At 41.1% G+C, this 12162-nt stretch overlaps 1 protein-coding gene across 1 annotated transcript in view; it reads left to right on the forward strand.

Annotated features, from left to right (window-relative positions):
* Tmem209 (transmembrane protein 209) overlaps positions 1-11191 on the forward strand; it is a 33850-nt gene extending 22659 nt beyond the window's left edge. The window contains exons 10-15 of the mRNA XM_036181182.1: positions 254-379; positions 3266-3363; positions 5033-5147; positions 5481-5578; positions 7497-7570; positions 10529-11191. Coding sequence (XP_036037075.1) covers positions 254-379; positions 3266-3363; positions 5033-5147; positions 5481-5578; positions 7497-7570; positions 10529-10583 — 566 coding nt within the window. The 3' untranslated portion in view covers positions 10584-11191. The remainder of the gene's footprint in view (positions 1-253; positions 380-3265; positions 3364-5032; positions 5148-5480; positions 5579-7496; positions 7571-10528) is intronic.
* Positions 11192-12162: the final 971 nt, after the last annotated feature.

The following is a 12162-nucleotide window of genomic DNA, read 5'->3' on the forward strand; positions in this document are numbered from 1 at the left end:
CTGATAGATGAGACAGACAAGAATGGCAGAAGAAAATAATCAGTGTGCTGGGACAGAAACACAGCATAGGAGTAGTTACTCATCTTGGTGCTGAGAAGAGGGTGAAATGTGAGCTAGAGTATGAAGAAGACATCGCCTCCTTGTGTGAGACCTTGAAGGCATTAGGAGCCAGCTATCTGAAAACAGGCGAGGGGAACTTTGAAGTTCACTGCAAGTCTGTGATGAGTAATTTGTGTTCTTTGTGTTTTAACAGAGGCGAGTGTTACCAGCTTGAAGCAAGCTGCCCTGGTCAAAGCCCCTCTCATTCCAACTCTGAATGCAATTGTGCAGTATTTAGACCTAACACCAAATCAGGAGTACTTGTTTGAAAGAATCAAAGGTAACTTGATTTGAAGAGGAAAAATGAAAGCTCCTTTGCAATATTAGGATTTTTTAAATGAAAGATAACAAGGTAAAACATACTTTGGAAAAATAAGACTGTAATTATGGTCTTGTACTTTATAAGTATGTATTAAGTACAGGCTAATTAAGGCTTATACTTGAACACCTTCCAGTCACCTATTTAGCACACCAAGAACTGCCAGAAGACTATCCCTGAATATTTTAATTATGTTTATTCTGTGTAAGAAACGTAAATATGAGTTCAACAGACTGGACTCATTTTCTGCTCCTAACACTACCAAGAACTGGGTGCCACTGTGATTTTCTTTGTAATATTGGTATGCTAATCTGATTCTTGTAATTTTTGTAATTTCCATTTAATTCATGGTTTCTGTTATGTGCTTAGGCTTGGGGGAGATGGGATCTGAGGAAACTGACCTGAAGTCAGGAAGATAACCTCCCAAGCCTGCCTGTATACTCTCTTCATTATACCTCTCTACTTAGAGAACAATTTATAAAGTTAGAATTACTTTTCATTTGGACAGACTATAAAATGTTCCTTTGTTAAAGCAAGTTTTAAAAATAGTATTTCAGCATTCAAATTTTTCAGACATTTTAACTGGAAAGTGTTAGAGTCCTTTGTCTTAACTCATGCTTCGATTCAGACTTAGGAATAAGTATTTTTTCATGATTTTCTAGAAACCCAGCACATACGGGGAATTTTAAGTGTGCATGGAACACTACATGGAACTCCATGATAGAGAACGTATCTGATTGCCTACTCAGTGCCCAGCACCTCAAACAAACAAACAAACAAACAAAAACCCTCACACAACCTTCTTCTAAACATCAGCCAGTTGAGACAACTCTGCTCAGGCCACCTGCCCTGTATTACTTCCTCCTTCCGTTTGACTGAGGAAGTACCAGGTTTGCTGTCAGCCAGAGCCGGCCCATTTGTAAAGCTCTTCAGTGGATGGTCTTCAGTTGTCCGGCCAAACGTAATGTTTTCTTTCTTAATCATTTATTTTTATTTCATGTGCAATGGTGTTTTGCCTACATGAATGTTATAAGGGTATTGGATCCCCTGGAATTGAAGCTACAGACAGTTGTGAGCTGCCATGTGGGTGCTGGGAATTGAACCCAGGTCCTCTGGAAGAGCAGCCGGTGCTCTTAATCACTAAACCATCTCTGTAGGCCCCATAATGTTTTCTTAATGTATCTCTAAAACATAAAGCATTATACAATGCTACCAGACTGTTAGCACATATTAGCTATCATACCTCACATTTGTAATATTTCCCTTATTTTATGAAACATCTAGTGTGTGTTTAAATACCCTACCATCTCATGAAATAGATTATCCTGTTTTAAATACTGTTTGTTTGAAGCAGGGTCCAAATATTATCATGTATTATGATAAATTAATCTGTTTCTTTTTAAGTTTTCCTGCCCATCCCTTTTTTTTTTTTTAATCTTTACAAGGTATTTGTTGAAAGACATAGTTTTTGTTTGTTTGTTTTTGTTTGTTTGTTTTGGTTTTGTGAGACAGGGTTTCTCTGTAGCTTTGGAGCCTGTCCTGGAACCCACTTTGTAGACCAGGCTGGCCTCGAACTCACAGAGATCCATCTGCCTCTGCCTCCCGAGTGCTGGGATTACAGCCTGCGCCACCACTGTCCGGCAAAAGCCATAGATTGTTGTCTTATAGAGTTGGGTTTTATGAATATATCCATGGTTTAGTTTATAGAACCTTTGTTCTCTATATTTCCTATACATTCAGATTCAGATATTTTGATAGTGTTGGCTTTGTTGATAGTATTTATACATATAAATTGAAAATATGTATATGAGGTATCATCAAAATTGAATGCCTTATTTTGTTTGTTTTTTGGTTTTTTGTTTGGTTTTTGGTTTTGTTCGAGACATAGTTTCTCTGTATAATAGTCGTGGCTATTCTGGAACTCACTCTGTAGACTAGATTAGCCTTGAACTCACAGAGCTCCACCTGCCTCTGACTCCTGAGTGCTGGGATTAAGGGTGTGCACCACCACCTCCAGGCTATATGAAAGTCATGCCACTAAGAGTGAACAGAGGTGTTTACCCGTATTCGATTCCCCCCATGTGTATACATTCACACAATTTTTTGAGATTACATTGTAGACGTTGTTACTTTTCTGTCGCTGGACTGTTTTTCCTGTCTCGCCCAGCCCCAAGGTCCTACAGCCGCTTATAAAATACTCATTCAGAGGCTTAATATTAATTACCAATTGCATGGCCTATAGCAGGCTTCTTGCTAGCTAGCTCTTATAACTTGACCCATTTCTGTTAATCTGTAAGTTGCCGTATGGCTGTGGCTTACTGGTAATTTCACATCTTCCTTCTGGTGGTGCTGGCTCTCACCCCCTGCCTTTCTTCTTCCTGTCTCTCTCTTCAATTTCCTGCCTACCTGAAACCTGACTTGTCATAGGCTAAACGGCTTTATCAACCAATCAGAGCAACATGTTCACAGCGTACAGAAAGATATCCCACAGCACTTTTCAGCATGTTTTGCTAAGAACATGGCTTTACATACCCACAGTGCAGTTCTCCACACATTAAAAAATTCTGTTAGTAGCCCATATAAGACATTCTAACTGTGCAGTGACTGAAGAATCCAGAATACCAGTCTTACTTCATATTTCAGAATTACTGATTCTTTGTAACGATGTTAACTTTTATATCTTATGTTCCTTTTGGGGGGATATTCTGGTAAGTTTTTATAACAGTGTACTCTATTACTGTAATCTTCTAGCTTTCTTTCTCTTTTTGGCTTGTTTTTTCTTTTTCTCTTTTTCTTTTATATATAGATATATATCTCAGCATTGAAATTTTGACTTTTTTTGCACAGAGCTTTCTCAGGGAGGCTGCATGAGTTCGTTCCGGTGGAACAGAGGTGGAGACTTCAAAGGACGCAAGTGGGATACAGACCTGCCCACCGACGCTGCTGTACGGCTTTCTTTATTGTCCTGTTTACATGGGTTATTTCCCTACAGTCTTAGACAGGATTCAGGAACTAAGGATAGTCATGGCCGAGAGTACTTTCAGCCTCTTGCCCAGCCACTGTAAAGTTCAAGTCTCTAAAGATGGCTGAGGAACATGTGTGCAGTTGACGTGTTCTGCTCTTTTTTTACTTTTGTGACATTTAAGCACTTATCATTATGATGTATCATCATTAACTATTGATAAAGTGATGATGGGAAAGAATTTGTTTTTCTGTGTTATGTAGCAAAGGATATTATGACACATTCTTTCTTATGTGGGATTATTAGAAAGATTGCTACCATCATTATTTAGCAAATCAAAGGGCTTTAAAGTTTATATTTTTCAAAATTGTGGGTTTTTTTTAATTAACTATTTACATGAAAATTAATTTTTGATGTTGATATTCAAATTGAGAATTGAATGTATGCAGATTTCCTTGGTTTGCTGGCAACTGCATGATTACAAATTCTCTACTTAAAATAAGGAGTCAGGTCAAGTGTAGGCCTATTATCCCTACTACTTAAAAAGCTGAAGCAGAAAGATGGCAAGTTCTCTTCCAGGCCTGCTTAAGCTGCTACAGAGTGAGATCAAGGCCAACCTGAATAACTTAATGAGACCTTGTATCAAAATAAAAAAGGGTTAAGTGTATAGATCTGTAACAGAACATTTGCCTAGTGTGTTTGAGACTCGGGTACAGTCTTGAAATACACACACACACACACACACACACACACACACACACACATACATACATTCTTGCATGCATACAAGGGTGAGGGAGAAATTCAAAGAGGGAGGAGGAATGTTCTGCTTTTCTTGAATTGCTAGAAAAAAAACAAAAATGGGCTGGTGGTGGTGGTGGTGGTGGTGGCAGCTGCGGTGAACGCCCTTAATCCCAGCACTTGGGAGGCAGAGTTCAAGGCCAGCCTGGTCTCCAAAGCGAGTTCCAGGAAAGGTGCAAAGCTATACAGAGAAACCCTGTCTTGAAACCCACCCCCCTTACCCCCCCCACCCCCACCCCCCACCCCACCCCCCCACCCCCACCCCGCCAAAAAAAGAAGAAGATGAAGTAAGTTTGGTGTTTAAATTGCTCCCCTCCATATGCCACACCCACCCCCCACGTTGGAGCTTTTAATCCTTTCCTTTTAAAATTTGGAAGGGAAAACTTCCCATTAAAAGATTAAGTTGATATGATGGCAAATATATTTTTTCAATTTTGTGTGAAATTTTCTAGAGGGGTGCTAAAGATCTCAGCCAGGGTAGGTGCTCTACCCACTGGGCTATGTACCAGCCCTGGAGTGGATTGTGTAAACTATAAGCTTAGTCTTACTTATCAACACACTAAATTCTTTTGTGATTTAAGTAAATTTATTTTCTTTATAAAAAGTAATTTTTAGCCGGGCAGCAGTGGCACACTCCTTTAATCCTAGCACTTGGGAGGCAGAGACAGTCGGATCTCTGTGAGTTTGAGGCCAGCCTGGTCTACAGATTGAGTCTAGGACAGCCAGAGCTACACAGAGAAACCCTGTCTCGAAAAAGCAAAGAAAAAGTTATTTTTATCTGGACAGGTGTTTTCAAAGCCATGGATCTGGGCTAGATTGCCACTCTAACCTTGCACACTGTTTTTCCTCAGATCATCATGCATGTGTTTTGCACCTACCTTGACTCTAGACTACCTCCACACCCTAAGTACCCCGATGGGAAAACATTCACTTCTCAACACTTCGTTCAGACACCAAATAAACCAGGTACGACCTCCAAAAAAGAACTCGGTGAGGTTTTCACCTGAAATTCCTTTATGTTTTATGTTGGGGTTTTTGTTTTGATTGGTTGGTTTGGGTTTTGCGGGGGAGGGGTTGTTTTGTTATTGTTGTTTGGGGTTATTGTTTTTTGGTTTTGGTTTTTTGAGACAGGCTTTCTCTGTGTAGTCCTGGCTGTCCTGGATCTCGCCTTGTGGACCAGGCTGGCCTCGAACTCACAGTGATCTGCCTGCTTCTGCCTCCTGAGTGCTGGGATTAAAGGCGTGCAGCACCGCTGCTGGCCATGGTTTAGTTTTTTAACATGCCATATTTTCTTTACAGATGTCACGAATGAAAATGTGTTTTGTATTTACCAGAGTGCAGTCAACCCTCCACATTATGAGCTAATCTATCAGCGCCATGTTTACAATCTTCCCAAGGTATTTCTTTTCATTTCTAGGGATTGAACTCAGGACTCCTGTATACTGGGCAGGCATCCTACCATGGAACTGCGTCCCTAACCCTAAAGAACTTGCTGCTAGGAGGGACTGTCACAATGGCATTTTAATAACATTTTAAAAATTGAACCTGTTTATTTTTGAGGCAGGGTCTCACTTTGTAACCCATGCTGGCCTAAAGTTTTGAGTAATCTTAACACCAGCTTCTCAAGTGCTGTGCCTATGTGTGTGAGACAACACATGGTTGGTTCTGTGTTCTGTGTACTGTGAGTACACCAGTTTTTAATTTGGGAGTGTAAGGAAAACCACTCATTAAGAAGCTGCCGCTATCGGCATTTTGTCAGGTTAGCTTCTGAATGCTTCATTTGGGGCTTTCTCTTCTGTTTTGTGTTTTGTATGAAACAGTGTCTCACTAGCTCTGATTGTCCTAGAATGCACTCTATAACCCAGGCTGGCCTCAAATTCACAGAGATCCTCCTGCTTTTGCCTCCTGGGTGCTGGGATTAGAGATGCACACCATTTTCTCAACTCTTTCTGGTGTTGTTTTGTGTTTGGGGAGGCTGGGTGTTTTTTGTTTGTTTGTTATGTGCTTTTTCAAGGCTGTTTCTCTGTGTAACAGTCCTGTCTGTCCTGGAACTCACTTTGTAGACCAAGTTGACCTCAGACCTTTCTAATTTTTTTTTTTTTTAATCAGCATTTTTACTGCGAAATTTTACATTGACTGCAATTTCTTTTTTGTTGATTTGTAGTTTGGATAGGGGGAAGGATCTCAATATGTAGCCCAGGCTGGCTTCTGATGCTCAGCCCTGCCTGCTTCAGTTTCCCGATGACTAGAGTTTCAGGCAGGCTCCTCCATACCCAGCTGTTGGTAGTAATCACACAGTGAGTTCTCCAGCAGACCCTAGCAGACATAGTAACTTCACGTCTTCCTGGTTTATTAATTTTCTTGTTGTAAGTGCATACGTATTGTGAGCCTTTGAGATTGCTGTCACTGCCCATGCCAACCCCTTGTTTTTGTAAATCCATGTGTCCTCAGATTCCTGAGCAAACACCCAAAGTCAAGGAGAATTTGATCTAGCAACAGAGCGATTTTGTAGCCCAACACTTACATATAATAGTTGGATTTCAGCTGGGCAGTGGTGGCGCATGCCTTTAATCCCAGCACTTGGGAGTTAGAGGCAGGCTGATCCCTGTGAGTTCAAGGCTAGCCTGTTCTACAGAGTGAGATCCAGGACAGCCAGGGATACACAGAGAAAACATGTCTCGGAAAAAAAAAAAAAAGTTGGATTTCAGAGCCAGCAAAACATTGCCTAGCTGTTCCTTAGCAGGAAAATCATTTAGTTCTTTATGTGCTAAAAGCATACTGTAGTGTATTCTGAAGTATGACTTAGAGCTATGTGAATCCTACCTCTCTTGTTACTGTGTTCACTTGGAGGATGGAACATGTTTTATGTGTCGTGTGTGTCAACATCAGAAATGCTTTCTTCCTTCCATGCTTCACCGCATTGTTCTGCATGTGTGAGACACCCACCCACCCCATCCAGTCTGTCAACTTTCTGTTCATATTTCAAGTTTGTTTTACAATTTTGCATTTCAGAAGCCATTTTCTGCCTCTGCAGTCAAGGTTGGAGGCTTCTCTGTGTTCCTCTGGCATCCTGCTCCCCATGACCCTCCCTATCACCTATCTGTCATTCTGCCTGCACTGCCAGGCCTTTCCTACTCCATAGTCAGCTCTGTGTTCTGGATCCTTTCTGTCTCACCACAGTAGTGTTGTGTAGTGAATGAATAAAACTGAATTATGGAAAATTCTGAACCGGTAGATATAAACTGTAAGATCTGCATTTGCCTACATGACTGAATCTTTTTAGTTTAAATCTTACTGTTTTTGTCTTGATTCTAGGGCAGAAATAACATGTTTCATACATTGTTGATGTTCCTGTACATCATAAAGACCAAAGAGTCAGGAATGCTTGGGTAGGTATTTATGATTTAAAGTTAAGTACTTAATTTAGTTAGAGTTTCTTTCTGTGTTAAGATTCTGAAGGAGGTAGCACATACACCAGAAAATTTGTGGACAGAATTCTCCATCAGTGTCTAGTCCGCTAAGGCTTCTGAACTTCCGTTTCCTGTTGGTAAAGTCAGGAGGACACCATCCGGTTGGCTTTATTGTTGTGTCCCCTTGGGAACATCTTTGAAACAGATAAAAAATCAGACTCTTGCCACTTGAAGATATAAAAGCAGAAACTTGGAATCTGCTTTCCAAGCTATTCCATTTTAGACACAAAGCATTCTGCAAAAATCTGTATACTTCCAGAGGACCTACTCTGTGCCCACTCCAAAATATTGCTAATTGGGATGAAAAATGGTCTGTTGAAGTTGTTTATGAATTCAGTAATGAGCTCACATTATTTACAAATTCAAAATTACTGTACTGTCATGTTGATGACTCAGTGCTTTAGTATTTCAAATACTGTTTGAAATAAGTGGACCACTCCCAAGGCTGAGGAAATCTGGTAATATATGATTTGGGAGTCTAAAAACTTAGCTTCTGGGGTCCAGCTGTCATAACAAGGACCTAAAATTAATGAAATGTCAAGGGAAATGCTTGGTTCAGAGGACATCTGTGGCTGGTTCCACTCTGGTGGGCATGCCTCTGTGAAAAAGGTTGTGTTTAAATGTGCTGTTCATAATTTAGAAATTAGATATGTTCCAGAATGTGCTGCCAGCACCACAGCCATGGGCACGTGTGCCACTAAATACTGCTGAGAGCATGACTTGTCTGAGCTGAGACACCCTAGAAGGTAAATGAGTATCAGACTTTTAAAAGAAGCAGTTATCTGCTTGCATGAGTTCCGTGCTGTTCACATCCTCAGCACTGCTGTGTAGTGGTTGTGTAGGAACCTGCTAGGAATGTGGAGGCAGTGTGCACATGGCATCATGCTTACCTCTTATGGAATGCACTGCCTTATTGCAAGCAAAGCTCTGTCCCAAATGTATTTATGACATGTAAAAGATTAAATCAGACGTGAGCAGAAACTCTAAACAAACATTTATCCCCTTCTGCTTTTTAACGTTTCTCTGTTTGTTTGGTGGGAGGAGAGCATAGACCCCAAGGTACATGTGTGGAGGTCAGAGGGCAACTTGCAGGAGTCAGGTCACCCTCACATGAGTCCCAGGGATTGAGTTCAGGTCATCAGGCTTGGCAGCAGCTACCTTTACCCACTGAGCCATCTCACCAGCCCTTTATTCACTTCTTGCATCATATATTTTAATATAAGAAAGATTCAATAGAAAAATCATTGTGTAAAGCATCTAAACCAAGAAGGTTTTTCATTATTTTTCAATTGCAAAAATAATGCATGCTCAATATAGAAATACTTAAATGACATAACAATGCACACCAGAAAATGAAATAACTTTCAGCTCAGCCTCTCCATTCCTCTCTAACAAGGTACCCAGTGTCAGGGTTTCAATATCCAGACTAATTTGAAAATGTTGAAAATAAGCTTGTATCTTCCACTTGTTTAAAAATGAATTACAAGACAAAAAAAAAAAAAAAAAAAAGACAAAAAAAAATGAGTTACACCCAAACTTACGCTGTTTGAGCTGACTTTTAATTTTATGACATGTCTTAGGCTTTTGTCAGTATCACTAAGTATATATTTTTTTCTAAAATTTCTAGTAAGGTTTCCTTATAAATATATGTATGCATATATAGACTGGAATATGAAATTTGCAACAAGTGTTATTGTTAATATACAGAAATCATTGTTGAAACTGGGGATGGTTCAGTGGTTAAGAGCTCTGGGTGCCCTTACAGAGGTCCCTGGTTAAATTCCCAGCACTTCCATGGTGGCTCACAATTGTTTAACTCTAGTTCTAGGGGCTCTGACACCCTATTCTGGCCTCCACAGGCACTAGGTATGCATACTGTACACATACACACATGCAGACACAACACTCAGACACAGAAAAAAATTAAAGTTTAAATACAAAAGAAAAATTGTTAATTTTACTTAGTGTTTATGAAAGGCTGGAGTTTTGTTTGTTTGAGACAGGGTTTCTCTGTGTAGTTTTGGCGCCTATCCTGGATCTCTCTCTGTAGACCAGACTGGCCTAGAACTCACAGAGATCCACCTGTCTCTGCCTCCCGGTGCTGGGATTAAAGCCTTGTGCCACCACCGCCTGGTGGGTGGTTTGTATTTTGTAGCCCTTTTCTCCCCTTATACTCAATACAGTTACTCTACTCTGGCATATATTTGTCTTTCTGTTGTATGGCATAGGTTAAGATTATGATTAATGCACATATGCAGACTTGCAGAATAGTCCCCATGGCTCATATGTTTGAATACTTGGTTGCCAGTTGGTAGAACTATTTGGGAAGGATTAGGAGATGCGGCCTTGTTGAAGGAGGTGTGTCACTGAGGGTTGGCTTTGAGGCTGCCTGCAGCCATGCTCCCTGCCACGATGACCATGGACTCTTAATCCTCTGAAATGCTTTCTTTTGTAAGCTGCCTTAGTCATGGTATCTTTTTATTGTTACTATTTGAGACAGGGTTTCTCTGTGTAGCCCTGGCTGTCCTAGAACAGCCTCTGTAGCCCAGGCTGGTCTCGAACTCACAGAGATCCGCCTGCCTCTGCCTCCCAAGTGCTGGGATTAAAGGCATGCGCCGCCGCTGCCGCCACCACCACCCGGCTAAAAAATTACTTTTCAGCACCCTGTAACCTCTTTTCTCCAAACCTAGCTTTCAAACACAGTTACTGGGGGCATCACCGTTACTTGCCCTCACCTGCTGGGCTATGATGGCTCCGCTGAGTCCCTTCCGCTGTCACCAGTTAGAGAGATGTCCCTGCTGTTGTTGACTTCATTAGACTCAGACCTTGGTATTCAGGGGAGCAATTCTGCTAAAACTGTTTGTTCTTTCTTTGTAGGAGAGTTAATCTTGGGCTCTCTGGTGTGAATATTTTGTGGATTTTTGGAGAGTAGTTCATCATTTAATCCCAAACATTTGGATTTTGGCTTTAATTGGCCTGGAAGAAGTTGAAACTGAGCATCTCCAAGGAAGCGCCTCTTCTGAAATAGGATGTGTGTTTGCAGACTTGTTAGATGTAACAAGAACGAGCTATTAGGAAGCTTCTTCTGACATAGCAACGCCTGTGTCTTCTACCCCACGAAACGCTGATTCCATTGGATGACTCTAAAACTGCAGCCCCGGGGTGTGAACTAGTGCAGTCCCCTTGACTCACTCAGTGAGAGCCAGGACGCCTCTCCATTGTAACCCCAGTGAGACCCAACACTTGAGCCGTCAGCATCACCAACTGTACTTCCTGTGTAGGAGTGTAAGTACTCACAGTGAACCTTGCTAGTTTTCTTTGTTGTGTCTCTAGATTTCCCCGGTGTTCTACAAGTCAGCCTAAAGCTGAAATGAAATTAATTTCTCAGTGATGTAGTAATTAATCCTGCTGAGCCATCTCCCCAGCCCCCATTGGTTTTTTTAATATTAAAAGAGATTTGGTAATATTGGCATCTTGAAAGGTCACACTTGCATTAAATTTAGCTGATAAAATTAAACTTTTGGGTTTTAGTTAAATGTCTAAGGATGTCAAGAAAACTGTTACTACTTCGATTAGTACTTCTTTCTTGTCCGCTGGAGCAAGAAGGGCACGCACGTATGCAGGCATCTGTGTGTGTGTGCGTCTGTGTGCTGGGGCCTGAACCTGGTCCATTCTAAGACCCCCTTCTTGAAGATCCCAGCAATGGCCTTCCCATTTCTGGTTTTTAGGTGGACTCTAGAGGATTGCCTCTCCACCTTTTCTGCCTATATAGATGAAGTAATTAGTGGTCACACGCGTCTTTAAAGATGGCTTCCATCACCTGTGTTTAAACAGGTGACGGGTGCATCCCATTTTGTGTAGTTTGGATTTTTTTTCTAAAGTCTGAGGGTTGACCTGAGCTTAAAAGGTGATGCCATTGCTCTTGGCCTCTTGGCCCAAGGCTGCCTCTCCATCGGCGTCTCCTCTCTTGCCCTCCCTCCCCTCTTCTCTAGTGGTCTGGTGTAGTCTGCTGGCCATGTTCAGCCTGGACTCTTCCCTCTGCAGCCTTCTCCCTTATATCTAAAAATGTCTTCAAACTTAGAGAGAGAGAGAGAGACAGACAGAGAGAAAGGAGCTGTCACCTAGCTGCACTCCATAAATGTTAACACCCCATGAAAGAAAATATCACTTAACTCACTAAACATAAGGACATATTACAATTTAAATCTGTGATTTTGAGAGATATTGAAGGTACCATGGAATCAGCTGTACTATAAAGGATACAACTCAGTAGACTAGACTAAAAGCTCCAGAGAATTTTAATAGTGCATAAAACACCACCAACCTTGTATGTTATTGTAACCATCAAAAAATACACTGTAGTAAATCTATGTAAAAATCTTTGACTGTGTAAAAAGAGAAGTTGTCTGCCTACTTAGTGTGGGTTGTTGTAGAGTTCTTATAGCAACCCCTTTCCAAGTGTTTGATTGAGCTGTACTTCATAATACCCTTTATTTAAACAGCTGGTAAAG

This window comes from Onychomys torridus, chromosome 3 (genome assembly GCF_903995425.1).
Source record: "Onychomys torridus chromosome 3, mOncTor1.1, whole genome shotgun sequence".
NCBI lineage: Eukaryota > Metazoa > Chordata > Mammalia > Rodentia > Cricetidae > Onychomys > Onychomys torridus.